Raw genomic sequence first — 26,550 nt, forward strand, 5'->3', positions numbered from 1 at the left:
TGAGTCCCACGATTTTCCAGTTTCTTGGTTTACTCCTTCATCTTGGTAGAGAACATTTTCCAGTAGCTTTCTGAAAAAGGATGTATGGCAGGTAAAAATTTTAAAACCTTGGTTATCTCGATATGTCTTTATTCCTCCCTTACAATGAGTTAATTGTTTGGCTAGGTATATAATTCTAGCTTGGAAACTGTTTTCCCTATTAATTTTAAAGACATTTTTGCATTGCATTCTGGCTTTTAGAGTCATTGAATAATGTAATGCCAGACTAATCTTTGAACCTTGATATAAAACTTAATTCTCGCCTCTTCACCCCCAATTTCAAAGACTAAGATTTTCTTTTTGTTCTGAAATTTCTCAGTGATGTTACTTGCATGGGTCAGTTTTCACCCATTATGCTAGTCATTTGGTGAGCCCTTTTATTCTGTAAATGTTCTTAATTTATTTCTTGAAGATTTCCTTCCTTCTGTTTTCTCTTTCTGGAGTTCCTATTCTTCTGAAGTTGAACCTTATTTTTTTTCTGTCTTACATTCTCACTTCTTGAACTTTTGTTTTACTTTCTGGGAGATTTCCTCAACTTTATTAAAAGAACTTCTATTTAATTGGCTTTTTTGCATGTTTGTTTAATTTCCAAGAGCTTGTCATTGTTCTTGTTTTCTAACCTTTTTTTAAACATCCTGTTCTTGTTGGATGGGTGCAATACTTCTTCTTACCTCTCTAAATATACTAATAATATAAGGAAATTTACTTCTCCCTGCAAGCCTTCCTCCAACTGGCTTTTTGGCCTTTTTTTTTTTTTGAGTCTGTCTTTCATATTAAATGATTTCCTCCTATGTCTGTAATCCTTGGCTGTCTGCTCATATTTACAAGCAGCCACTAAAAAGATGATTGGAAGTCTCTGCATACAGATGAGGCCTGACAAGTGTAGGCTTCTCTACAGAGTAATCCAACTTAGCTATATTCTTTGGAAAACCAGAAATTTGGCCCTTCCTTTTTGATTTATCACTTTCCAAGAGAAGCTCATTCAATTTCTTATCTGAATGGTAAAGGCCTGATTGCCAGTATTCTGGGAACAGAGTAAGAGAAAAAGGCTGAGAGTCTCAAATTTTAATAAGTAAATTTTCATTTAACTCTCTTGCTTTCAGAACATTTCTCACTCTCACTGTGCCTGTTATTTCCCAGTTCAGAGACCCTCTCTTTTATCCTCTTTTGAGGCTGAGTGGCCAGTCTTCTACCAGGATGAGGGAAAAGCAAACACTGGAATAAGCAGTCAGGGAGGTGACCTAGGATCTAACTACTTCTGAAAAAGGCTTACAAAGACTCCTCCTGGTTTTAGTTCCACCTTAGTCTCTACTTCCACAGGTATCGGGTGCTGTCAATTACAGATATTTGGGGGCATGGTGATATAAATCAGGTTACTTTTTGACTTATATTATACTAGCTAAGAATTTCTCTTTCTTGGTCTTTGAAAGTCAGTTACTATTGTCCATCTGTTTTCCAGTTTCTGAATTTTCTTTGTGTTGTTCCTTTTAACCTGTTCTCTTTGTCCTTGTGTGTATATGCCCTTTAAAAATCACTTTACCACCTTTTTAATGGGGTTTCAAATTGTGATCCTCAAACCAATACCAGTCCACAGAGAGTGTGCAACCAGTCCATGATGAGAGAAGGAACTTGTGCCAGAATATAAACTGAGTCAGTAAAGGTACTGTTTAGTTTAACTGACTTTTGCTTTTAATACTGGAAGCAGTCCATTGATTTATATTCTGGGGCAAGCTCCCTATGTCATCATGGACAAGTGAAAGTCCAGTTTGGTGCATGTATTAATACCAGTATTGAGCTTTCCTCCCTTCCTCTAACAATATTTATCTTATCTACACTGCACCCTCTGATGGCCCAGCTTCCAGCTCTCTGAAGTCATTTTCATGGTTATAGGCAATAGGCCAGCAGAAATTACAGCAACAGAACGGATCAGGCTGGATTTTCAGAAGCTAAAGAATTTTCTAATATTCTCTCTAGCTTGAGTTGAAGGTGGAAGGAAGAGAGGTGACAAGCACATCTTAGATTCTTAAAGGTTTCTTTCCCTACTTCTAAAATGTAATCTATTAATTCAACTAGAACATTAAAATCATATAACTTGTTAGTTTATAAATATTACTCTTCCACAAGTTGAACAAACAATTTTGTTCAAACACTGGATCTTTGATATAGTGCCTTGTCAGTATTACAAGCACCATTTAAGGCATTAAATTGTTTTTAAAAGCATATAAGTACAGCAGTAAATGAACTCTCTTAATCAGACTGTCTGTTTTCTAAGTTTCTAAATATCCAAGCTTCATCTTCAACCAAATATCATTAGAATTTTCTTCTAGAACTGGAGGAACTGCAGGACTATTCATATGCCATTCACATACAGCGCTCTATTCCAAACAGAATTCACTACTGCTGCTAGTCTTTTGTTTGTAGTTTGTACTTTCCAGTGGCTTCTGTTAGTTTGTTGATTTGTTCCTGCATGCCTAAGAAATGTGGTGGAAAATGATAATACAATTAAGAGTAGAAATGAAAATAGGAATGAAGATGAAGTGGAGGGGGGGAAGTCCTGGAAATCCCATTCTTGTTAAGCAAATAGCAGGTGATGCTTAAGAGTTTAATGCTGTGCCACATAGTCACAGCTATGAGAGATAGATCTGGAGTGAATTACTTGATCTCTCTAAGCTTCAGTTTTCTTATCAATAAAATAGGGATCATAATAGTACCTAACTCTTGGATCGCTGACAGGGTTAAATAAGATAACCACATAAGATATATAGCAAAATTCCAGTCTCGTAATTAGTGCTCTGTAAAAGCATTTGATAAAGGTACATACAGACTTTCAAGAACGAAATTACAGTAAAGACAACTGTCACAGTATGAATCAATTTACAAGACTTTTCATACATTTTGAAATGCTAGAACTTCAGAATTACAAAATCACTGGAAAATTGACATAAAGGGGAAAAAACTCTACCTAAATTAAACTTCACAGCATTTAAGGAAATCTTTATCAAAACACAAGCTGATCCCAAGCTTAAGGAACAGACACTTCAGAGGACATACACAACAAAGAATAAGTTTTTAAAAATAGTTTTGAAAAGCCACTAAATAAAGCACAGAAAGGAATAGCAACAAACTCTGAGAAGTTTCCTCAGAAGAATCTGATTACCAAAGTCACCACATTATAATATTCAAAATGTCTAGTTTACAACAAAAAATTAAGGGGACATGCAGAGAAACAAGAAAGCATGACCCATTCAAGACGAAAAAAAGAAGCTAACAGAAACTGTCATTGGAGAGACACTGGACTTACTAGACAATGACTTTACATCAACAGACTTAAATGTGCTCAAAGAAATAAAGAAAATCATAGACTAAGAACTAAAAGAAACCAAAAGAACAATGTCTGAACAAAAGGACACTATCAATAAATATAGAGAAACTATGAAAAGGAATCAAATAGAAATTCTGGAGCTGAAAGTACAATCACTTTAATGAAAAATTCACTATAGGGTCATACGTCTTATAAGGGACTTGTATCCAAATGTATAAAGAACTCTTACAATTCAATCATAAAAAGACACATAACCCAATTAAATTGGGCAAAGGATCTGAATAAATACTTCTCCAAGGAAGATATATAAATGGCTAACAAGCACCTGTAAAGATGTTCAGCATCACTGGTCCTTAGGGAAAGGCACATCAAAACCACAATGAAATGCCAATTCATACACACCAGGATGACTAATGTTTAAAAAATGGAAAATACTGACAAGAATGTGAAGAAACTGGAACTCTTGTACATTGCTGGTTGGAATATAAAATGGTGAAACTGCTGTGGAAAACAGTTTGGTGGGTCTACAAAAAGTTAACCATAGAATTAGCATGTCCCAACAATGTCACTCCTAGGTATATACTCAAAAGAACTGAAAACAGGTATTCAAACAAATGGTTGTACACAAGCGTTCATAACGGCACTATTTGCAATAGGCAAAAGGTAGAAACAACCCAAGTGTCTGTTAACATATTAATGAATAAATAAAATGTGGCATATCCATATAATGGATTATTATATTATTTTCAGCCATAAAAAGAAATACTGATACATGATACAACATGAAAGGACCATGAAAACATGCTAAGTGACAGAAGTCAGACACAAAGGTCACATATTGTATGATTCTGTTTATGTGAAAAACCTAGTAGAGATAAACCCACAGAGACAGACAGCAGAATAGTGGTTGCCAGAGGGTGTTGGGAATGGGGAGTGACTTCTTAATGCTCACAAGGTCTCCTTTCAAGGTATGAAAATGTCTTAGAACTAGACAGAGGTGATGGTTGCATAACACTGTGAATGTACTAAATGTTACTAGAGTGCATGCTTTAAAACGGTTAATTTTAAAGAGGGGAGGGTCTAGCTCAGTGGTAGAGTGCATGCCTAGCATGCACAAGGTCCTGGGTTCAATCTGCCATTATAAATCAATCAATCAATCATAATTACCTCCCCCACCAAAATAAAATTAAAAAATTTTAAAAATGATTAATTTTGTTATGTGACTTTCATTTCCATTTTTTAAAAAAATTAAAGAGGCCTCTCTCTGCAAGTTACTTTCAGCCTCCCAAACCAAAACATCTATTCATGTGTGCTTTTCTTTATTTTTAAAAGAGAAATCAGAAATTCCTGTTCTGCAAAATAGAAAGTGTTTTATCTTACAGTAAAATAAATGGTTCACTTTTAGAAGTAACAGTGTCATTTGGAGCATTTTACACCCCTATTTTTATAAGAAGCATAAATAGGATTTTGTGTTGGGCATTTGATCTGTGGGTCAAAAAATGAACCTAAGCTAGAGACCAGTCAGGCCCAAAAGCCAGAGTTTCTTCTTTCCTTTTCCAGGCCTTCTACATCTTCAACATTCAAGACTGCTCTATTCAGGGGTTTTAAAGAGTAAGGATGATTTGGAAGAAATGAAGAGGTCCTTTATCACCAAGATTTGATTATTTCCATGGCTACTGTAGGCAGTGGAGTACATATATCACATGTATTAGAAATATTTCCTCTTGACTTGAAATTTAAATGTATTTTAATATTCCTGTTTGTAAGTATTCTGGCTAAATGATGTTTTCTTGTGCACTGCAGTCCTCGTAAGAGTGGAACCATTTTGATGCCTATAAGCTTCCTGAGAACAAGAGTATAACTTACTACCTTCTCAAGAAGGTGTGGTAAGTGAGAGAGAATTCAAGTCCTGGCTTGATTGCTTGTTAGCTGGATGACCTTTAATATCAACTCACTTACCCTCACAGCCTCAGTTTCCTCAATTGTGAAATGGAGATGATAACCTGACAGAGTTGATGTGAGAAGTTAATATAACATATGCCAAAGGACTGTACAGATGTCAGTAATTTGTATCACTGATTCCAGTGCTTTACACACAGTAGGTGTTAAGTTAATGTTTGCCTAATTGAATTGTGTAATGATCTTGTGGATATAAGACTAATCTTACGTTGCATTGATTGAATTAAATCAGGCTCCTTCTCTAGGAAATTATATCTCAGGGAACAAACTGAATCCTTGATATACTAGAATTTTATATTAAAATAGAGGTATGTTGTATTTACTGCAAATGCTACAAATGAAATATGCTAATGAGGAGATAGTTAATTGTTCCTTTTACAGAAGACAAATGAATTCTCTTCCACTATTTGAATTCCCTTAGTAAGTTACGTCTTTCAGTGTTTGCAGCATTCCCTGAAAATGCGGGAAAGTTAATGCATCTCAACAGGTGAGCAGCTTCTTTCTTTTCCCTGACAGGAATATTAATCGCTATTATTATCAGCTCAGTAAGTCTTTGACTTCCTAGACAGTGTGTGCTGCTGGCTTTGGGGAGGAAAATGTATGTTGGGGGCAGAATGTTAGTGCTGAGAAATCAATCAGGATTATCCACTGCTTTATCATCTAATAAAGAAACCCAATGCCTGCCTAATAAAGAAAATCAGGGAAGGTATAATTTCAGGATCTCAGAAAAGGCAGCCATGGTACCTAAAATGTCTACCAGTAGAATTATTCCTTCAGGTTTAACAGAGTCTTTAGAAAGGTCCTACTAAAACGTAGATGTTGTCAAATACTACATTCACACAGATATCCTTAAAAATTGGTTCATGACTATGGTCAATTCCAAGGGAAAAGAATCCTGGATCACACAGAAGAAGGAAAAAGAAAGAAGGTTCTAGCTTTGAGGAAGCCAGGAAGAGATACATTGCTTGGGTGCCTGAGATGTCACGAGAGTCTTGGGTATCCCAGGGAGCCTAGATGAATGGAAAATAAGGCAAGGACATATCCTATGCTTCGTCAACCAGGACTTGGTATGTAATCCATTTAAAACACACTCAGTTTGCAGTTATGAGATAACGGGGGTAAAAACAGAGATACAAAAAGTATTTCTAACTCAAGAAATATTTATCAAGCATCTATTAAGTAGAGACTAGTATCAAGCAATGGAGTATGTGACCTTCACCCTACAGGACCATTTGACTCTTAAAGAATCTCTTCTCCCCACCTTTTCCCTGCTACTATCCCTTCTCTGAACAAGAAATGCACTCAACAAGAACTTCACTTCCTGTTCCTTTATGCCTACTTCTGTCTCTGTTAAGAAATCACTAATAAGTTAGAAATGGTCAGAAGTTTATCAGAAGGTATCAATAAAAGTTGTACAGATAGATAAATAGGTAGAAAAAATTTACAAATCAGATTATCACAAGTGGATAATTAACCTCCTATAGAGAGGAGTTTGAACAATAGCTATTAAATAATAATTAAATACTGCATTAAATAATTAAATAATTAAATTGGTATTCTGCAACAGGCTTCCAAAATCAAGTTAGGCAGGAGAAGAGGGAAGTGTTTTAACCACGAAGGATGAAGTACAAAGGAATATTATTCATTTCTGCTTTAAAATCATTTGCTTTCTCCACCTTAGAACAGAACAGATCCCTCCCCACTTAAAATATATCTGTGGGGGGAGGGTATAGCTCAGTGGTAGAGCACATGCTTAGCATGCACGAAGTCCTGGGTTCAGTCCCCAGTACCTCTAAATGAATGAATGAATGAATGAACAAATAAATAAATAAATAAACAGATAAATACCTAATTACCTCCCCCCTCAATATATATCTGAGAAGGCCATAATACTAGGAATGGAAGAATTCCTGACTAGAAAGAAAAATTATTTTCTAGCTTTCAATTTCATGTTAATGTGGCTGACAAATGTAATATAAGCTTGGGACTTTTAAAAATTATGTTGTGTTTTGGAATTGTAAACATCTTTAGCAAAAGGAGTAGAAATAAGGGCAAATGAACCTCCAGTGAATACCAAGCACGCAGTTCAGAATGAGATCAGCTGTTGGCACAGATGTGAGGAAACATAACTTTCAGTCTTCAGGGCTTCTCCCAGCAGGTGTATTTGCTTGGTTTTATACAGTACATCAATAGTGGAATCTAGAGATACAGTTGTTAGTCTATCATGGCCTTCCTCTAAACTTTATTATATACTTTCCCATACTAGTTTATGTAAATATATTCATAAAACCTAGGAAAATCCTTCCTTTCTAATAGAAATCAAAGTGTCATTTATTCTCACGATACCTCAAAGTTAGAGTATTCAGAATACATTTAATATTTCAAGCCTGGTAACAATCAGACTTCTCTCTTTCATATATTCAAGCATTCATTCCTTCAACACACAAAGCCATTCTCAGGTTGGTTATAAGCATAGGTCAACTTGTTTCAAAAGAAGACGCTTCCTTAACCCAATTCAAAGTTTCTATCTTGGCAGAAACATCTTCTAGGGGGAAAATGGTTAAGATAGGTATTATTAAACTGGATTTTAAAAAAGGAGATGACTATCTAGTTAAAGACAATTAGCCTCTTTACATTATTGGTTAAAGTCTTAGACTAGTTTCAAGGCTAACAGTTAATTGAGTGGGTTTCCTAGGACGGGTTTTTAAGCAAACTAAAGTCCCACAAATTTCTTTTTAATCATGAAGGAAAAAATAGTAACATTATAATAGAGAAACCTGGTGGCCTCCAACTTAACTAAATGATCCAAAATCACCAATACTATGACAAACTGGTGTCATGTGCTCCTGATGCAAAGCACTGAAAAAGACACAACATCACTTCTGTAAAATTTCTACTGAAAATTCATAATTTGTATGTAATTATGAGGAAAGATCAAACACAAACTGACATTCTATAAAATTCTATAAAATAGAATAGAGGGACGTTCTGTAAAATAACTGGACTGTAGTCTTCAAAAATATCCAAGTTAAGGGTGACCTCCCCCCCAAAAATTAACTGTTCTAAATTAAGGGAAACTTCAGAGACATGAAACCTAAATTAAATATCAACTGAATCCTGAACCAGGAAAAATAAGTGGCGGACAACTGACAAAGTTTGAGTATGAACTGGGGATAATACAGTAACATTATATCAATTTCTTAAATTTCCTGATTTTAAGAACTATACTTTGGTCATATATGAAAATGTCATTTTTCTTAGGAATAAACTCTAATTTATTTAGGAGTAAAGGGCCACAATGTCCCCAACTTGCATATGGTTCAGAAAAATGTGGATATGTACACAAATATCTATACAGAGAAAATGAAAAAGCAAAGGGGGCAAGATATAAACAACTGGTGAATCTGGGTAAAGGTTATATGGCAGATCCCTGAATTACCTTGAGACATATCTATCTAACTGTTTGAAATTCTGTCAAAATAAAAAGTTGTCTACCACATTAATTAATTAACCAATTAAAAACAGGAGTTTGGGGCTGGACAGGGCATTCCAACCAGAGGATAAACCTAGTAAAGTTAGGAAACTAAAAATTTGTTATAACTGGAACACAGTGTGACTCATTCAGGATTCCAGCAGAAAATAAGAATTGAATTGAACTGAAAAGACTAAAGAAAAGATTAATAAATGGATGATTTACAAAGGTATGGGAAGCTCCTTTACCATTCCAGGCCCAAAACTTGAAGACAGAGAGAGCTCGGTGAAAAGGGCCTGCTAACAGGAGCTGAGAGTTATAGTTAGAGCCAGGCTGACAACTCCAAAGGAAGGTAGCTGGGGAATAAACACTTCCCTCCATTCTTCAACCCCCTGCCTATGTTGCCCATTTGCTAAACCCAATTAGAAGCCTGAGGTCAAGGGAACCTGCTGTACAGTACATACAGGTCAGCTTCCAAGGGGCAAATAGGAGTAAAGAAGGACAGAGAATGAACCTGGAGGTGCAAACAGGATACCCAGAAGGCAAATGGATGAGATGGGGGTGGTGGGTGAGAGAGGCGAGTAAGAGAGACAAAAATGAGAACAAGAGAGGGAATGAGAATGACCATGATGTTGCATAGATATTAAGATGAGGACTTCAATATTAGATAACATGTTGAGTTTTAATTGCCTGTAAGGCAGCCAAATGGAAGTGTCTAGCAGGCAGCCGCATACCCAGAACTTTAAGCTTGGGAACTAGATCTTTGTTTATGGAGGAGATTGCCCAAGCAACACAAAGAGAGTGATAATTAAAGAGAAGAGGGAAACCCAAGCTAAGAGATATGAGTAGTCAACACTTCACATTTTTTCACCATTCATTTACTTTTCATCCTGTGCATCCATTTTTCCCTTCATCACTCTGCTGGAAGTGCACTTAATAAGGCTGCCAAACCCAACAGCCTCTTCAGTCCTTATCTTTTTCATCCTCTTCTGTAGCATTACTTATTAAGCACTTTTGCCTTCAAATATCTCTCACTGCATTTTTTTTTAAATACCACTTCTTTTCTGTCTTCCCTTCTCTGCCTCACTGGCCCTCTCTCCTTGTTTTCTGGACATTCTCCCTCTGTCTTCCATTTCTGCAACCACTCTACCCCTAGTGTTGATATTCCCCATTGCTCTACCCCTTAGCCCTCATCAAGAACCATGGAGGCCAGTATGCAGAGGAAGACATAGCTAAAGCACAAATACACACACACACACACACACACACACACACAACTTGTAAATCAAACTCTATATCCAGCAAAACTATCCTCCAAGAATGAGGAGAAATGAAAATATTCTCAAATAAATAAAAACCAAGAGAAGTCAAAGCTAGTAGTCACACAGGAAATGCTAGAGGGTATCCCTCAGGCTGAAATGAAATGACAATAGACAGAGAAGAAATCATAAGGGAAATTAGAAAATGTTTAAGACAAATGTAATATAGGACAAAATATCCCAAAACTCATGAAATGCAGCTAAAGCAGTACTTACTAGGAAATCTATAGCTGCAAAATGCCTATATTAAAAAGAAAGATCTCTAATCAATAGTCTGTATGTCCCCCTTAAGAAACTAGGGAGAAAAAGTAAACTAAACCCAAAGCTAGCATAAGAAAGGAAATAACAGATATTAAAGCAGATATAAAGGAATTAGAGAATGAAAAAACAATAATAAAATCAATAAAACTAAAACTTGGTTCTTTAAGAAAATCAACAAAATTAGCCAACTTTTAGCTAGACTGACCAAGAAAAAAGAAAGATTCAAATTACTAAAACTGGAAATGAAAGAGGAGGGTATTACTACAGAGCTTACAGAAATAAAAAAGAATCATAAGAAAAAATATCAGCAATTGTTTTTAACAAATTAGATAACTGAAATGAAATGAAGAAATTCCTAGAAATACTATAGTAACTGACTGAAGAAGAAATAGAAAATCTGAATAAGCCTATAACAAGGGATTGAATTAGTGATTTTAAAACTTCACACAAAGAAAAGCCCAGGACTAGATGGCTTTACTGCTAAATTGTATTGAAACTTTTAAAAAGAATTACAACCAATCCTTCACAAACTCTTCAAAAAAAAATACAAAAGAAAGCAACACTTTCTAACTTATTCTGAGGCCAACATCACACTGATACCAAAACCAGAAAAAGAAATCATAAGAAAACTGCAGACCAATATCCCTTAGAATATAGATGTAATTTCCTCAACAATATTTATTAAACTGAATCTAGCAATATATAGTAACAATTATACACTATATCCAGTTGGGATTTATCCCAGAAATGCAAAGTTGTTTCAACATACAAAAATCAATCGATGTCATACACCATATTAATAAAGGACAAAAACTACACGATCATTTCAATAAATTTAGAAAAAGCACTCAACAAGATTCAGTAGCCTTTCACAATAAAAATACTCAAACACTAGTAGAAAGGAACTTCTTCAACCTGATAAAGAACATTCATGAAAAACCCACAACTAACATCATACCTAATCAACATACTTTTACTTTAATCGTAGAAGATTGAAAGGTTCTGCTCTCACCATTTCTATTCAACGTTGTACTGGAGATTGTAGCCCAGGAATTTAGGCAGGAAAAATAAATAAAAGGCATACAAATTAGAAAAGAAGGAGCAAAATTATCTGCAGATGACATGACCTTATATATACAAAAAATCGTACAGAATCCACAAATAAACCTCAGGGCCAATAAACAGATTCAACAATGTTGTATGATAAATATACAAAACAGATATAAAATATGCAAGAAAAATATACAATTGCCCATATTTCTATATCCTAGCATTGAATAATCCATAAACGAAGTTGAGGAGGCAATTCCATTTACATCAGCATCAAGGGAATAAAATACTGGAGTCAATTCAATTAAAGAAGTGTAAGACTTGGACACTAAACAACAAAACATTGTTGAAGAAAATTAAAGAAGACTTAAGTGAAAAGATATTCTATGTTCTTTGGTTGGAAAACTTAATATTGCTAAACGGCAATACTCCTCACACTGATCTACAGATTCAATGCAATCTCTATTAAAAATCCACAGGTCTTTTTTTTCTTGGCAGGAACTGACAAGTTGATCCTTAAATTCATATGGAAATGCAAGGGACTCAGAATAGCCAAAACAATTTTGAAAAAGAAGAACCAAGTTGGAAGACTCACACTCTCAATTTCAAAACTTTCTACAAAGATATATACAGTAATCAAAACTGTGTGGAAGTGGCTTAAGGACAAACATGAAGATAACTTATTTTGAACAAAGGTGCCAGTACAATTCAATGAAGAAAGAATAGACTTTCCAGCATGATGTAGTGGGACAACTGGATATTCACACTGAAATATCAATAATAATTAATTTGGACCTCTGTTTTACACCATACATGAAAAATAACTGAAAATGGACCAAAGACCTAAAATGGAAGAGTTAAAACTACAAACTCTTAGAAGAAAACATAGCTGTAAATTTTCGTGCCCTTTTAGGCAATAATTCCTTAAATATGATACCAAGAGCACAAGCAACCAAAGAAAATAGATTAAATTCATCACAATTTTAAAATTTGTGCTTCAAAAGATACAACCAGTAAAGCGAAAAGACAACCCACAGAATAAAGAAAATATTTGTAAATCATACATCTGATGACTCTCTAGTATTTCAAAAATATAAAGAACTTTTACAACTCAACAATAAAAAGAAAGCACATGGGCTTGAATTGACACAAAGGATCTGAATAGATATTTCTCTAAAGACATACGAGCCAACGAGCACTTGAAAAGATGTTCAGCATAATTAGTCACTATAGAAATGCAAATCAAAACCACAATGAGATACCATTTAACACCCACCATGATAGCTATTATCAAAAAAAAAAAAGGTCAATAACAAGTGTTGGTGAGGATTTGGAGAAATTGGAACTCTCATACATTGCTGTTGGGAATGGAGAATACTGCAGCCACTGTGAAAAATAATTCCTCAACATATTAAACGTGGACTTACCATATGATCCAGCAATTCCACTTCTAGGTATATACCCATGAGAAATAAACACATGTTCACACACACAAAAAAACTTGTACACAATTGTTCAGAGTAGCATTATCATAACTGCCAAAAAGTAGGAACAACCCATACATCCATCTTCTGATGAATGGATAAATAAAATGTGGTATATCTATACAATGGAATATTATTTGGCCCAAAAAGGAAGGAAGTACTGATTCAGGCTACAACATGGATAAACCTTGAAAACGATATACTAAACAAAAGAAAGCAACATATTACGATTCTATTTATATGAAGTATCAGAAGAGGCAATTCCATAGACACAGAAGGTAAATTAGTGTTTTCCAGGGTCTGGAGGGAGGAGGGAATAAGGAGTGCCTGCTAATGAGTATGGGGTTTACTTTTGAGGTGCTAAAAGTGTTCTGGAATTAGATCGTGGGAATGATTACACAAATACAAGATTATACGGGAGTTGGGGTATAGCTCAAGTGGTAGAGTGCACGCTCAGCTTGCATGAGGTCCTGGGTTCAATTCCCAGTACCTCCATTAAATAAATAATTAAATAAAAATAAACAAATAGACCTAATTACCTCCCCCACCCACCCAAAATACATATATACACTAAAACCCACAGAACTGCACACTTTAAAAGGGTGAATTTTATGGAATGTGAATTATATCTCTAAAAAAAGAAGGCAGATCACCTACACCCCCAAACATAAGTCTTCATTCGTGGAGACCACTGCTGTTTCTTGGCTACCATTTCTGAAGTAGACTGTATACATACAAACATGTATTTGTGTGTCTACAGGTCCCTTGTTAGAAACAGAAATATGAGCACAGCAGATACATTGTCCCAGACTTTTTTCCCTTCTTCACAATAGAACTTCAAGATCATTCCTCTTTACACTGTAACTTGGTAATTATTTCATTTCAGCGTTTGTAAGTATCCCTCACTCCTTTTTATTTCTGGATATGCTATAATTTAGTTTGATAGTCTTTTGCTGCTACAAATAATGTTGCAATTAATTTCCTTATATATGTTTCCATTGCATGCATATGAGTGGGATACTTTCTAGATGTAAATTTCTGGTTGAAATTGTGTTCTTATTTTAATTTGACAGACTGCCATTATTGACTTAACATCTCTCTCTCACTACATTATGCATTCCCTTAGGACAAGGATCATTTCCAGTTTTTTTTTCTTCAAAATATGTTCATTTATTGCTATATACTATTTCATTATACAAAAATATCATATCCTTATCCATTGTACTTTTTAAAATTAAAGTATAGCTGACTTACAATATTATATTCAAGTGCACAACATAGTGATTTGACATTTATATACATTACATATTAATCACCACATATGTCTAGTAACTATCCGTCACCATATAGTTATTACAATATTATTGACTCTATTCCCTATGCTGTACATTGTCCCTGTGACTTACTTATCTTATAAATGGAGGTTTGTACTCCTTAATTCCCTTCACCCATTTTGCTCCCCCCCAATTCCTCCCCTCTAGCAACCACCAGTATTTATCTCTGTATTTATAGGTCTGTTTTATTTATTCTTTTTTGTTTTTAGATTCCACATATAAGTGAAATCATATTGTATTTGTCTTTCTGTTTATGACATTTCACTTAGTGTAGTATCTTTGGGGTCCATCCTTGTCGCTTTCATTGTTTTTTATGACTACATAATATTTGTGTGTGTGTGTGTGTGTGTGTGTGTGTACAACAACTTTTTTTATTGAGGTATAGTCAGTTTACAATACTGTGTCAATTTCTGGTGTACAGCACAATTCTTCAGCCATACATGAATATACATATATTCATATTCATATTCTTTTTCACTGTAAGCTGCTACAAGATATTGAATATATTTCCCTGTGCTATACAGTATAAACTTGTTTATCTGTTTTATATATATCAGTCAGTATCTGCAAATCTCAAACTCCCAGTTTATCCCTTCCCACCCCTCTCCCTACTGGCAACCACCAGTTTGTATTCTATGTCTGTGAGTCTGTTTCTGTTTTATATATAAGTTCATTTGTTCTTTTTTTTAGATTCCACCTACAAGTGATATCATATAGTATTTCTCTTACTTTTTCTGGCTTACTTCACTTAGAATGACATTCTCCAGGGCCATCCATGTTGCTGCAAATGGCATTATGTTGTTGTTTTTATTATGGCTGAGTAGTATTCCATTGTATAAATACACCACAACTGCTTTATCCAGTCATCTGTTGGACATTTAGGTTATTTACATGTCTTGGCTATTGTAAATAGTGCTGCTATGAACATTGGGGTGTAGGTGTCTTTTTGATTTAGGGTTCCCTCTGGATATATGCCCAGGAGTGTGACTGTTGGGTCATACCGTCAGTCTATTTTCAGTCTTTTGAGGAATGCTCTATACTGTTTTCCACAATGGTTGCACCAAACAGTATCAGTGTAGGAGGGTTCCCTTTTCCCTACAGCCTCTCCAGCATTTATCATTTGTGGACATTTGAATGTTGGCCATTCTAACTGGTGTGAGGTGATACTTCATTATAGTTTTGATTTGCATTTCTCTGATAATTAGTGATATCGAGCATTTTTTTCATGTGCCTATTGGTCATTCATTGAATACCACATCTTCTTTATTTATTCACCTATTGGTGGACACTTAGGTTGCTTCCATACCTTGGCTATTTTAAGTAAGTTTGCAGTGAATATAGGGGTGCACATGCTTTTTCAAGTTAGTGCACATCACTGGAACACATTTGTTCCTTTCTTCTTTAGTTGCTTTCCTTGTGATTTAATGACTTCCTTTAGCATTATGTTTGGTTCCTTTTTCTTTATTTTTGTGTATCTATTAGGTTTTTGGTTTATGGTTACCATGAGGTTCACATACATAGCAGATGGTTTTGGTGTTTTTTAGAAAGAGTATGTATTCATTTTATTTTATGTTTATTTTTTTATTGAGTTATAGTCAGTTTACAATGTTGTCAGTTTCCAGTGTAGAACACAATTTTTCAGTTATAAATGAACATATATATATTCATTGTCACATATTTTTTCACCATGAGCTACCAAAAGATCTTGTATATATTTCCCTGTGCTATACAGTATAATTTTGTTTATCTATTCTATATATACATGTCAGTATCTACAAATTTTGAACTCCCAGTCTGTCCCTTCCCACCCCCTCCTATCTGGCAACCACAAGTTTGTATTCTATGTCTATGAGTCTGTTTCTGTTGTATTTATGTTCTTTTTTTTTTTTTAGATTCCACATATGAGCAGTCTCATATGGTACTTTTCTTTCTCTTTCTGGCTTACTTCACTTAGAATGACATTCTCCAGGGACATCCATGTTGCTGCAAATGGCATTATGTTGTCATTTTTATGGCTGAATAGTATTCCATTGTATAAATATATCACATCTTCTTTATCCAGATGGTTTTAATTAGAGAGTTGCTTAAGTTCTAGTGTATTCTAGAAGCAATACATTTTTACATTCCTCCTCCATTTTATATTTTTGACATAGTATTTTACATCTTTTCACTTTGTGTATCCCTTAACTACTCATTGTAGTTACAGCTGATTTTACAACTTGTCTTTTAAGCTTCACATTAGCTTTTTAAGTGGCTGATCCACTGCCTTTACTACATATTTGCCTTTATTTTCTTATGATTAGTTATGGCCTTTTCTTTCCCATTGGAAGAAGACCCTTTAACATTTTTACAGGGGCAGTTTAGTGGTGGTAAACTCTAAGCTTTTGCTTATCTGGGAAACTCTTTATCTCTCCTTCAATTCTGAATGATAAGCTTGCCTAGTAGAGTATTCTTTGTTGTAAATTTTTGCCTTTTAGCACTTTAAATATATCATGCCATTCTCTTCTAAGCTGCAGATTTTCTGCTAAAAAATCAGCTGATAGTCTAATGGGGGTTCTCTCGTACGTGACTAGCTGTTTTTCTCTTATTGCCTTTAAAATTCTCCCTTTAACTTTCGCCATTTTCATTATGACATGTCATGGTGTGGGTCTCTTTGGGTTCATCTTGTTTGGGACTGACTCTCTGTGTTACCTGGGCCTGGATGTCTGTTTCTTTCCTCAGGTTAGGGAAATTTTCAGCTATTTCTTCAAATATATCTTCTGCCCCTTTCTCTTCCCTTTCTGGGTCACTTGTAGTGTGAATGTGAGTACACCTGATGTTGTTCCAAGGTCCCTTAAACTATCCTCATTTTTTAAAATTCTTTTTCTTTTTTCTGTTTGGCTTGGGTGATTTGTACTATTCTGTCTTCCAGATCGCTGGTCCATTCTTCTATATGATCTAATCTGCCATTGATTCCCTCCATTAGTGTATTCTTCAGCTCTGATTGGTTCTTTTTTATATTTTTTAACTCCTCGTTCAAGTCCTCACTGTTCATCCATTTTTCTCCTGAGCTTGGTGAGTAGCTTTATGATCATTATCTTGAATTCTGTATCAGGTACATTGCTTGCCTCCATTTCATTTAGCTCTTTTTCTCAGGTTTTTGTCATGGTCTTTTGTCTGAAACATACTCCTCTGTCTCCTAATTTTGCCTAATTCTCTAAGTTTATTTATATGTACTAGATAGGTTGGTTATAATTCCTAATCTTGGGGAAGTGGCCTTATGTAGGCGATTTCCATGGGGCCCAGCTGCATCGTCCCCTCTGGCCACCAGAACCAGACGCATCAGTGGTATCCCCTATATGGGCTGCATGAGCTCTTCTGTTGTGGCAAGGCTGAGTGTTGCAGATATGCTGATAGGTTAGGTTGGACCCTGGCACTAACAGGACAGAGGGAGGATTCCAAAAGAGTGCCCACCAGGGCCAGTGTCAGCATGGTAGAACGAGCTCACAAAAATGGCTGACACAAGCATCTCAGTCCCCAGGGGGGAGTCCCAGATGCCCCCTGCCTCTTTCTACAAGACTCTCCAAGATCAGCAAGTAGGTCTCACCCAGGCTCCTTTCAAACTGCTGCCTCTGCACTGAGATTGGGAGCAAATGAGTTTTTGTATATGCCCTTTAAGAATGGAGACTCGGTTTCCTACAGCCTCTAGCTCTCCCAAACATAACCCCACTAGTTTTCAAAGTCAGAAACTTTTCGAGTGCTCATCTTCCCAGTGCAGGGCCACCAGGCTAGGGAGCCCAATGTGGGACCTGGACCCCTCACTCCTCAGGGAGGACCTCCACGGTTGGGATTTTCCTCTGGCTCATGGGTCACCATGCCAGGAGTGTGAGTCCTGACTAGAGGGTCATGTCTCCGCCACTCCTATCTGTCAAGTTGTGGTTCTTTCTTTGTATTTTCAGTTGTGTTAAAGCTTTTCTGCTGGTCTTCAGGTCATTCTCAGAGTAGAAAGTCAGTAGTTCTATTTTGGTTTGGCAGGAGGTGAGCTCAGGATCCTCCTACTCTGCCATCTTGAGCCCACCGATTCCCATTTCTGTTAGGTTGACCAGGGTAATCTAGACTTTAGCACACTGCCTGACATGCTGCTTTATATACCTGTAGACACACAAACCTGGGTGCTTTGCTATCAGAGTGTCAAACAGAAGTTCAAAGTTACATCATTAAAAAACAAACAATCTAGTTTACAGAGATAATAATTGTTTGGGGGGGGTTGATTGGTTTTTATTTGTTTGTTTTTTTCTTTTCTTTTCACCCAATTTTTTTTTAAATTTTTGCCTTTTTAACTTGAGTATGTTTTCAAAAATTGTGGGATCAACTGCAATGCATCATTCTAAAAAATATAGAATCCTTAATTTCACTTGAAGACATCAGCATGCTTTATTAAATAAACACCTGCTTTTTATTTTTGAGTATTTCTATATTTCAGTTATTTGAATTTAAAAAAACAAAACAAACAAATAAAAAAAACCAAAGGAGGATAGGGGTTGATTTGTAGCTTTAAAAGACCTAACAGTGACACCTGCTGGAGAAAATGTTTGAATCCATTAAATCTTAAAAATTTTAGATCAGTTTGCTTCTGTTAATCAGGAAGAAATTTGTTATGTTACCACAGGAGAGCTTGTAACAAGTAAATATAATTAAGTTTATAAGAGGTTATCTGATGCTTTAAAGAATTAGAGATAACAATGTTTTTTCTTTTTTCAGGATAAAGTCATTTTGGGAAGTGATTACCCCTTTCCACTAGGTGAGCTGGAACCTGGGAAACTGATAGAATCCATGGAAGAATTTGATGCAGAAACAAAGGTACACACCTTTTACTTCATGATCTCCTTTCTGAATTTTTCTGCTCTCACTGTGTTTGGTTTCCAAGCACTTTGATATGTGATAACAAAGAACAGAGAAACCACGACACTTAACATTCCTAGAACTGTTACTTGATCTCCAGAAATAGCTGACCTATCAAAGGGCAAAGGAAAGTTAAAAAGCTGAAAGTCAACCTAGTATAACTAAATTCCTAAGGCCAAGAAAGAAAACTGTAAAGAAGCACATTATAATAATATATTTATGTTTGCATGTTACATAAATAAGAAAAATGTCTAAATTTTTCCTTTACTATTTGTTACAAATCTACCCATCTCAAAAGTGGTAACGACTCCAGCTATTTGGATATTGAGACTAAAGTCTTGATTAACAGGACTCAAGGATCCAGAACCCTTAAGTAACTGGATTTTTTTTTCTTTCCGCATTTGACTTTTATGGTGGGTAAATGTGCCTTAATGCTGCCACTGCCTATTCTGCCCCCACAGACTTCTGAACGAAAATGACCTTAAAATGAGATAACTTTGCCATCCCCTTCCCATCCCACATCCATGCCAACAAAACAAGTTCTTCCCAAGACTTCACTGTCAATCACTACTAGGGGAAAGGGATAGCCAAACATGAAAACAAAGGGATACAGAAATTCTTGACAAATCTTACAGAAGTCCTAGTCAAAATCCCTTTTATAAGCCTTGTCTTTCTTCTGAACTAGAATCTAAAATTTCTCTTCGACTCTAATTCTCTGCTTTAATTGATAAGGATATAGCTCATTGTATCTTCTCAGTAGATCTGAAGCACATTAACAGATGCCAAGAAGATTTCATTTCAGTATGACCTAGTTGCAAGTTATTAACTGGGAAACCTCAGAGTGCTTTAAACAGGAAGTGTCTCCTTTGGCACTTATTCGCCTTAAGGCACTAAAGTCTTTTTTGAATTGTTAAATATTTATGTATTAAAGTAGGAAGCAATACTAAATTTATTTTTTCTTTTTCTTCTCACAAAGGTTGAAAATGAAAAATTTTCCATAAAGCTAACCAAAATTAAACTGAAACCAGATTACCCCAAGTATCCTGATTAAGGCTTTAATGGAATAATAATAATTACTATTACGTGTCTTTTATTATTAAATTTTATACGCTTATCACTTTCAATTTTTCAAAAAATCTGGAATAAAAATTTTATACTGTCACAAACTCATGACATTCTGTACAAGGATACTCAATGAACGTTGTAAAGACTAAAAACAATCAACAATGGAATACTTTAATAATAATATATCCATACTATGGAATCTATACAGCCATAAAAAATGTTAATAATTAATTTCCAAGATATAAAGTTAAGCAAGGTGCAAAAAATGCACATAGTACACTTCCATTTGTGTACAGTATACTATATACATGTGAAAAAAATTATAAACCTACATATGAGTATTTGCTTATATATGTATAAAACATCTCTGGAAAAAGACAAGAAACTGATAACTCTAGGAAGAAAAAGTAGTGACTGTGTAGCAGTAGTGAAAGGAAATGTACATGTTATACACTTTGAATTTTGAGCCACATGAAGGTGAAATTTCACTAATAAAAGGTAAATGAAATAAATAAATCCATTTGATGAGCACAACAACACTGGGAGGTGTCAGGCAAATGCATCTCACCATGTAGACGCAGAGAAGGAAAGCAGGACTCGGGGGTTGAGTGATCTGACAAAAAGGAAATAACTGTTGGATTATAGCACATGGACCCAACCCCAAATCTTTTGACTCCAGGATCAGGTCTCCATCCAACACACAGAAATGTATCTCCTTTGAACGATACTCTGTATCAGTCTTTTATTTTATTTTTTACTCATTTATTTATTTTAGTGAAGTATAGTCACTATTTACAACAGCCAAAACATGTAAATAACCTAAATGTCCACTGACAGATAACTGGATAAAGAAGTTGTGGTATATTTACACAATGCAATACTACTCAGCCACAAAAAGATAATAAAATAATTTCATTTGCAGCAACATGGATGGACCTGGAGATTGTCGTTCTAAGTGAAGTAAGCCAGAAAAAGAAAGAAAAATATCATATGATATCACTTATATGTGGAATCTAGAAAAAGGACCAATGAACTTAAACAGAAACAGACATACCAATTTATTTTAAACAGTAAAGCACTTTCTCAGAGCAGCAGTAATCACTTCTGGATCTTCCTCTGGAGGAGGATGGCCCAAGTGTGACTCAGGGAAGGTGCCTGAATATGAGGTCCCTGCCTCAGATGACCCACTCTGCAAGGCTGTGTGAGAACCCTGAAGCGGTCATGATATAAAGATAGACATTAATGGTATGGATGTCACACAACCCCATACATGCTTCCTTCCACCCTTGGCTATATGCCTGCCCTTTGCAAGCTGGACACGTATCAATTAGGGCATCACAAAGTTACCCCTCAGATCACAGGAGTTCTTTCTGAGGAGCTGATCTGGTCTATAGCTAGGGAGAAGGTGAAAAAAATCTGGCAGCCTTTTTCTCATGAGAAATTTATAAATGTACATACTCATACAATATTCTGAGATTCTTCATCTGTATCGCTTTTCTTCCTCCCAAAGAGCTTACCTTTGATTCAGTGCCATGTGAAAGGACAGTGCATACAATGAGAAGGTTGTGTATGGCTAGATAGCTTCTGGGCACTATTTCCAGCTCTGTCGTTCGATGGTCCTAAACTGTACCTTTTCTCTGTATTTGACTCCAAATAGTCCTTAAAAGCCACTGGAGGGTTTTGTAGAGGTTTCCAAAGCTCATTTTCCTAAGAGGTTCTCCCCCATGTAATTCTCCTCCCCTCCTACAACCAAGTTTCAAACTTTGATTTCAAATAGAGGGACAAAGGGGGAACTGGATGAGGGCAGTCAAATGTACAAACGTACAGTTACAAGATAAAAAATACTAGGGTTGAAAGGTACAACATGATAAATATAATTAACACTGCTGTATGTTATATGTGAAAGCTAAGAGGGTAAATCCTAAGAGTTTTCATCACAAGGAAAAAAATTTTTTTTCTATTTCTTTCATGTTGTATCTATATGAGATGATGGATGTTCACTAAACTTGCTGTGGACATCATTTCATGATATACGTAAGTCAAATCATTATGCTGAACACCTTAAACTTATATAGGATTGTATGATAATTATATCTGAATAAAACTCCTTTTGGGAGCTGAATATTCTATTTATGTATACATCATATTTAAAAAATCTATTCATCTGTTGACATATGCTTAGGGTGTTTCCATCTTTCGTGGCTGCTGTGAATAGTGCTGTTATGAACATCATATACAAATAAATATGAGTCCCTATTTTTAATTCTTTTGGATATATAACTAGGAGTAGAATTGTTGGGTCATAGTGTAATTTTGTTTCTAATATACTGAAACTTATCATTGTATTATTCTATATAAAATGCATTTGCAGAAATGTTTCATTAGAAACTGTTATTATAAAAATAAGTATAAAACAAAATACATATTTTACATATGTTACTTATACATACACATTATTTGCATGTTTAAAAATTCCAAAATTCCAGCATGTTTTGTCCATGATTGTCAACATATTTGAGAAGTAGGGAAAATAATAAAAGCACAAATATACTACAAATCATTTATATTTTTGCTTTTAAAAGGTGGTTCTATATGAATATAATCTTTAAATACTGGGGCAAAACATGGGTCAAAAGATTTATTGTTTAACCTGCTAATATTTTTTCTCACATTGGGGAACTGACTTTTTAAAAACCTGATAAAGATGCTTTATAGGTACCTTAAAACAACCATTAAATAATGCTTTAAAATAAAACCTTTTCTTTTCTTTTTCAGGATAAACTCAAAGCTGGCAATGCCCTAGCATTTTTGGGTCTTGAGAGAAAACAATTTGAATGAATGAATTTACTACAAAGGCAAACTCTCAAGATTTTTATTTTTGTTTTTAAATATATATCACATATGCATCACTAAAATCCTATTTTTGAGCTATTTTATCCAGAAATAGAATATATCCAAATATCTAAATTATTCATAACAAAAATGACTCATGTGTTTTTATTCTGAAAAGTAGTACATTATTTCGTGTACAAATCAAAAATTATTTTCCCAACACTTTTAAAATTAATGGCAGAAATATAAAGCAAAATGTGTGGGGAGGGTGTAGCTTACAGGTAAAGTGCATGCTTAGCATACATGAAGTCCTGGATTCAATCCCCAGTACCTCCATTAAAATGAATAAATAAATGAACGTAATTACCTCTCCCCCCAAAAATAATTTTTTTAAGAAAAAAATTTAAAAACAGCAGAAATGTCATTAATGATTTATATGGAGGAAAAAAACAGATTCATCCTAGAGGGTTCAGATGGGTTCTCCACTTTGAGTAAGTATACTGGAATAGGGTCCAAATAACCCATTTTATTCACTTTCAACACCCTCCATCAAACCAGAAGAGGGCTAGGAATGCTTTAGATTCCAAAACAATAAATGATATACATAAAGCCCAATTAAGGAGGCAAGATACATGTTCATGTAATAATCACTAAGCAATAAAACCTGCTATCACACAGGTTTCAGTAAGAGAAATTCACTTGGATTCAAACTTTGGGCAAATCTTCACAGAAGCTGGAACTTGGGCTGAGTCTATAAGGATGGATAAGGCATGTTTAGGTTTAGACGATGGGAAATAGGAAGACAAAACTATGGGAATATACATTTCAGACTGAATGAGAACTTACCTATTCTGGAGAAAAGTGTCCGTATGTAATTTACTTATACCAGAAGCTCTTTTAATTTAAAACACTGAGCAGAATGTATAAAGCAAGCTATGGAGACTGAGCAAGGCAATGCCAGGGTTGCCTTGTTCTACTTACTTCATTTCCAGTCGTCTCGCTTGGGCTGCTGAAAATGAACTTGGTCCTGGGAGGGGTGGTGAACATCTGTGGTTCATGTACCTCTGGCTGAATTCTAAAATCAAGTATAATTTTTCAAAATTACTCTCTTGGTTTGGATTCACTCATCCTTCTTCTCATTTCCATTAGTCCAGAAAATCAAGAGTTGAGTATTGGCATGTAATTTGTGCTGATTTAATTTTTGCTAAACTACACCCATCCCGTTATTTTCTCTTTACTTAGTCTGTCTTGCTCTTCCTGTTGCTTCCTAGGACTTTAATCACCCACCACTCTGCTTGTTACTCCAATCTGCCTAAATAAAAAAACAAAGTTGAACAAAACAGCAATATGAAGCATATGTTATTATTTTTTCCTTTCCCATTCTTAGGGAGAAATGTCTGCTCCTTTTCCTATATTTGAGCACTTTTAACAGTGTAGAATGACTGTTTTATTATGAAAAGAAACCTGATCACTTCATTCAATATCATAGATATATAGACTGATACATAAATAGATAATGGGCATATTCATATTCACAGAGTGTCTGCATGATGTGCCAGGACTGTAGGACTGTTCCAAACGCTGGGGATACAGAAATTAACAAAAAGGGTAAAATTCCTTCTCTGATGAACCCTACAATCTGGAGGGTGAAAAATATAAATAAAAAAGGAGGACAGAGAAAAGAGGAATGGAGACGGGCAGAGAAGGGGGTAGGGAAGGAGAAAGGGAGGGAGGGAGGAAAGGAGGGAGGAAAGAAGGAGGGAGGAAAATTTTCTTATGATAAACTCTATGCAGAAATTAAAACAAGGAAATGTATAGTGTGACTAGGGCAGGATGGAGGATAAAACATTAAGTGGTGGGGCCAGAGAACACAGCTTTAAAGTGGACTTTGAACTAAGACTTGAATAACAGAAGGAAGCAGCCATGGAGAAGAGCCTTCCAGGCCAGGCTGGAGCAGTCAAGGCTCTGAGGAAAGAGCTGTGGCAGAGCTTGTTAGCATGGGGGAGGGGGTGGGAATGAAGCTGAACAGTTGGCCAGATAAGTAGGTTATGGTCAAGAGTTCAGACTTTTATATTAAGTTTTATAGGAAGTCATTGGAGTTTTTTTTAAAAAATAGGTCTATGACATGCTCTAACTTATACTAAAAACACACACACATTAGCAGCTGTGTAAAGAATTATTTAAGGGGATCAAGATGGTATTAGAGACACAAGGAAGGAAATGATGGGGACTTGGGCAAGAGTAGTAGAATGGGGATGGTGGGAAGTGGTTCTAGGGAGAAGCAACAGCACTAGATAAAAGTGAGGAACAGGGAAGACAGGAAGGAAAGAAATTATGCTTGATTCGTGTGCACGCACCACAGTTTGTTCTATCAAGCTCCTACTTTCTGACGTTGTATGTAATTTCCAATATTTTGCAATTACAAAAAATGCTGCAATGAAATTAGGTTCATTTCCCATATTAGACATAAGGATAACTCCAACATCAATTGGATCAAAGATTTAACTCTAAGATAAAGTAAAACCATGTAGACTAGAAAAAATTACTCTTTAAACCAAGTACAGAGGACTGCTTTCTAATGATGTCTTTTCTGTGCAACAACTCCAGGGACATTTAGCCTCCAAGATACAGGTAAAGGTATTAAACTAATCCAGACTTTAAACACAGATGTCTTGACTCTTATTTTTTTTCACTTGAGCATGTAGGTAGATTTATTTTACCACAATGAGGGAAAATAGGTTTGGGAAAGGAAGAGAATCAAGAGCTCTGTTGTTGAACTTGTTATATTTCAGATGCCTCTTAGATTTTTAACTAGGAATGTCTAGTAGGCAGTTAGATATACTATTCTAGAGAGTTCAGGAGGGAAGTTGGGGAGAGGCCGTCAGCGTATAGAAGGTGTTTGAAGATATGAGACTGGATGAAATCACTGAGGAAAAAAACGGAGTAGAAAACCAAAAGACTAATTCCTGGGATTAATCAGCATTTGGAGGTCATATGGAGGCAGCCAGCACAGGAAACTGAGTAATGCCCCATGAGGTAGGTAGAAAACCAGAAAAATGTGGTTATTCAGGAGTCAGGGGGAGACAATGTTTCAAGAAGTCCTAACAGCTTTAGGCCTCCCCCCAGAAAAATCAAAGCTACAATACTATGGTATTTTACAGAACCATATGCCCCAATTATAATTCAATCCCTTTATCCCAAATTTAGTTCCACCTCTTATAGCCCCAACTCTGATTAATGGAATCACTGTCACATAAATCCTCTCCTTTCCCCATGTCATTAAACTCAACAGATTCTACCACTTTCGTATCTTTCACTTTTTATCTGTTCTTTCTTTCCTAATGCTTCCAACTAAAGTCAAGTCCTCAACTCTCACCAAGACAACTGAAGTAATCTCTTGTTGTTTAACTATTTTATATATGGTAGTATGTATCTGTTAATCCCATACTCCTTATTTATCCCTCCCCCAATTTTTCCCCTTTGGTAACCATAAGTTTTTTTTCTATGTCTGTGAATCTGTTTTGAAGAATGC

General features: G+C 35.5%; 1 protein-coding gene and 1 long non-coding RNA gene across 9 annotated transcripts in view; one reads left to right on the forward strand and one right to left on the reverse strand.

The window, feature by feature from the left end:
- The window catches only part of ACMSD (aminocarboxymuconate semialdehyde decarboxylase), a 59,979-nt gene extending 36,810 nt beyond the window's left edge, over window positions 1-23,169 (forward strand). For both annotated transcript variants that reach the window (XM_006196108.4, XM_072960897.1), the window contains 2 exons: window positions 18,981-19,079; window positions 22,962-23,169. In XM_006196108.4, the coding sequence (XP_006196170.2) occupies window positions 18,981-19,079; window positions 22,962-23,024 (162 nt within the window). In that variant the 3' untranslated portion in view covers window positions 23,025-23,169. The remainder of the gene's footprint in view (window positions 1-18,980; window positions 19,080-22,961) is intronic.
- LOC140696344 (uncharacterized) overlaps window positions 1-26,550 on the reverse strand; it is a 108,924-nt gene that overhangs the window by 79,604 nt on the left and 2,770 nt on the right. For all 7 annotated transcript variants that reach the window (XR_012072535.1, XR_012072529.1, XR_012072534.1 and 4 more), the window contains exon 2: window positions 24,000-24,093. This is a non-coding gene — a long non-coding RNA (uncharacterized lncRNA). The remainder of the gene's footprint in view (window positions 1-23,999; window positions 24,094-26,550) is intronic.

This window comes from Vicugna pacos, chromosome 5 (assembly GCF_048564905.1).
Source record: "Vicugna pacos chromosome 5, VicPac4, whole genome shotgun sequence".
In the NCBI taxonomy this organism is placed as follows: Eukaryota; Metazoa; Chordata; class Mammalia; order Artiodactyla; family Camelidae; genus Vicugna; species Vicugna pacos.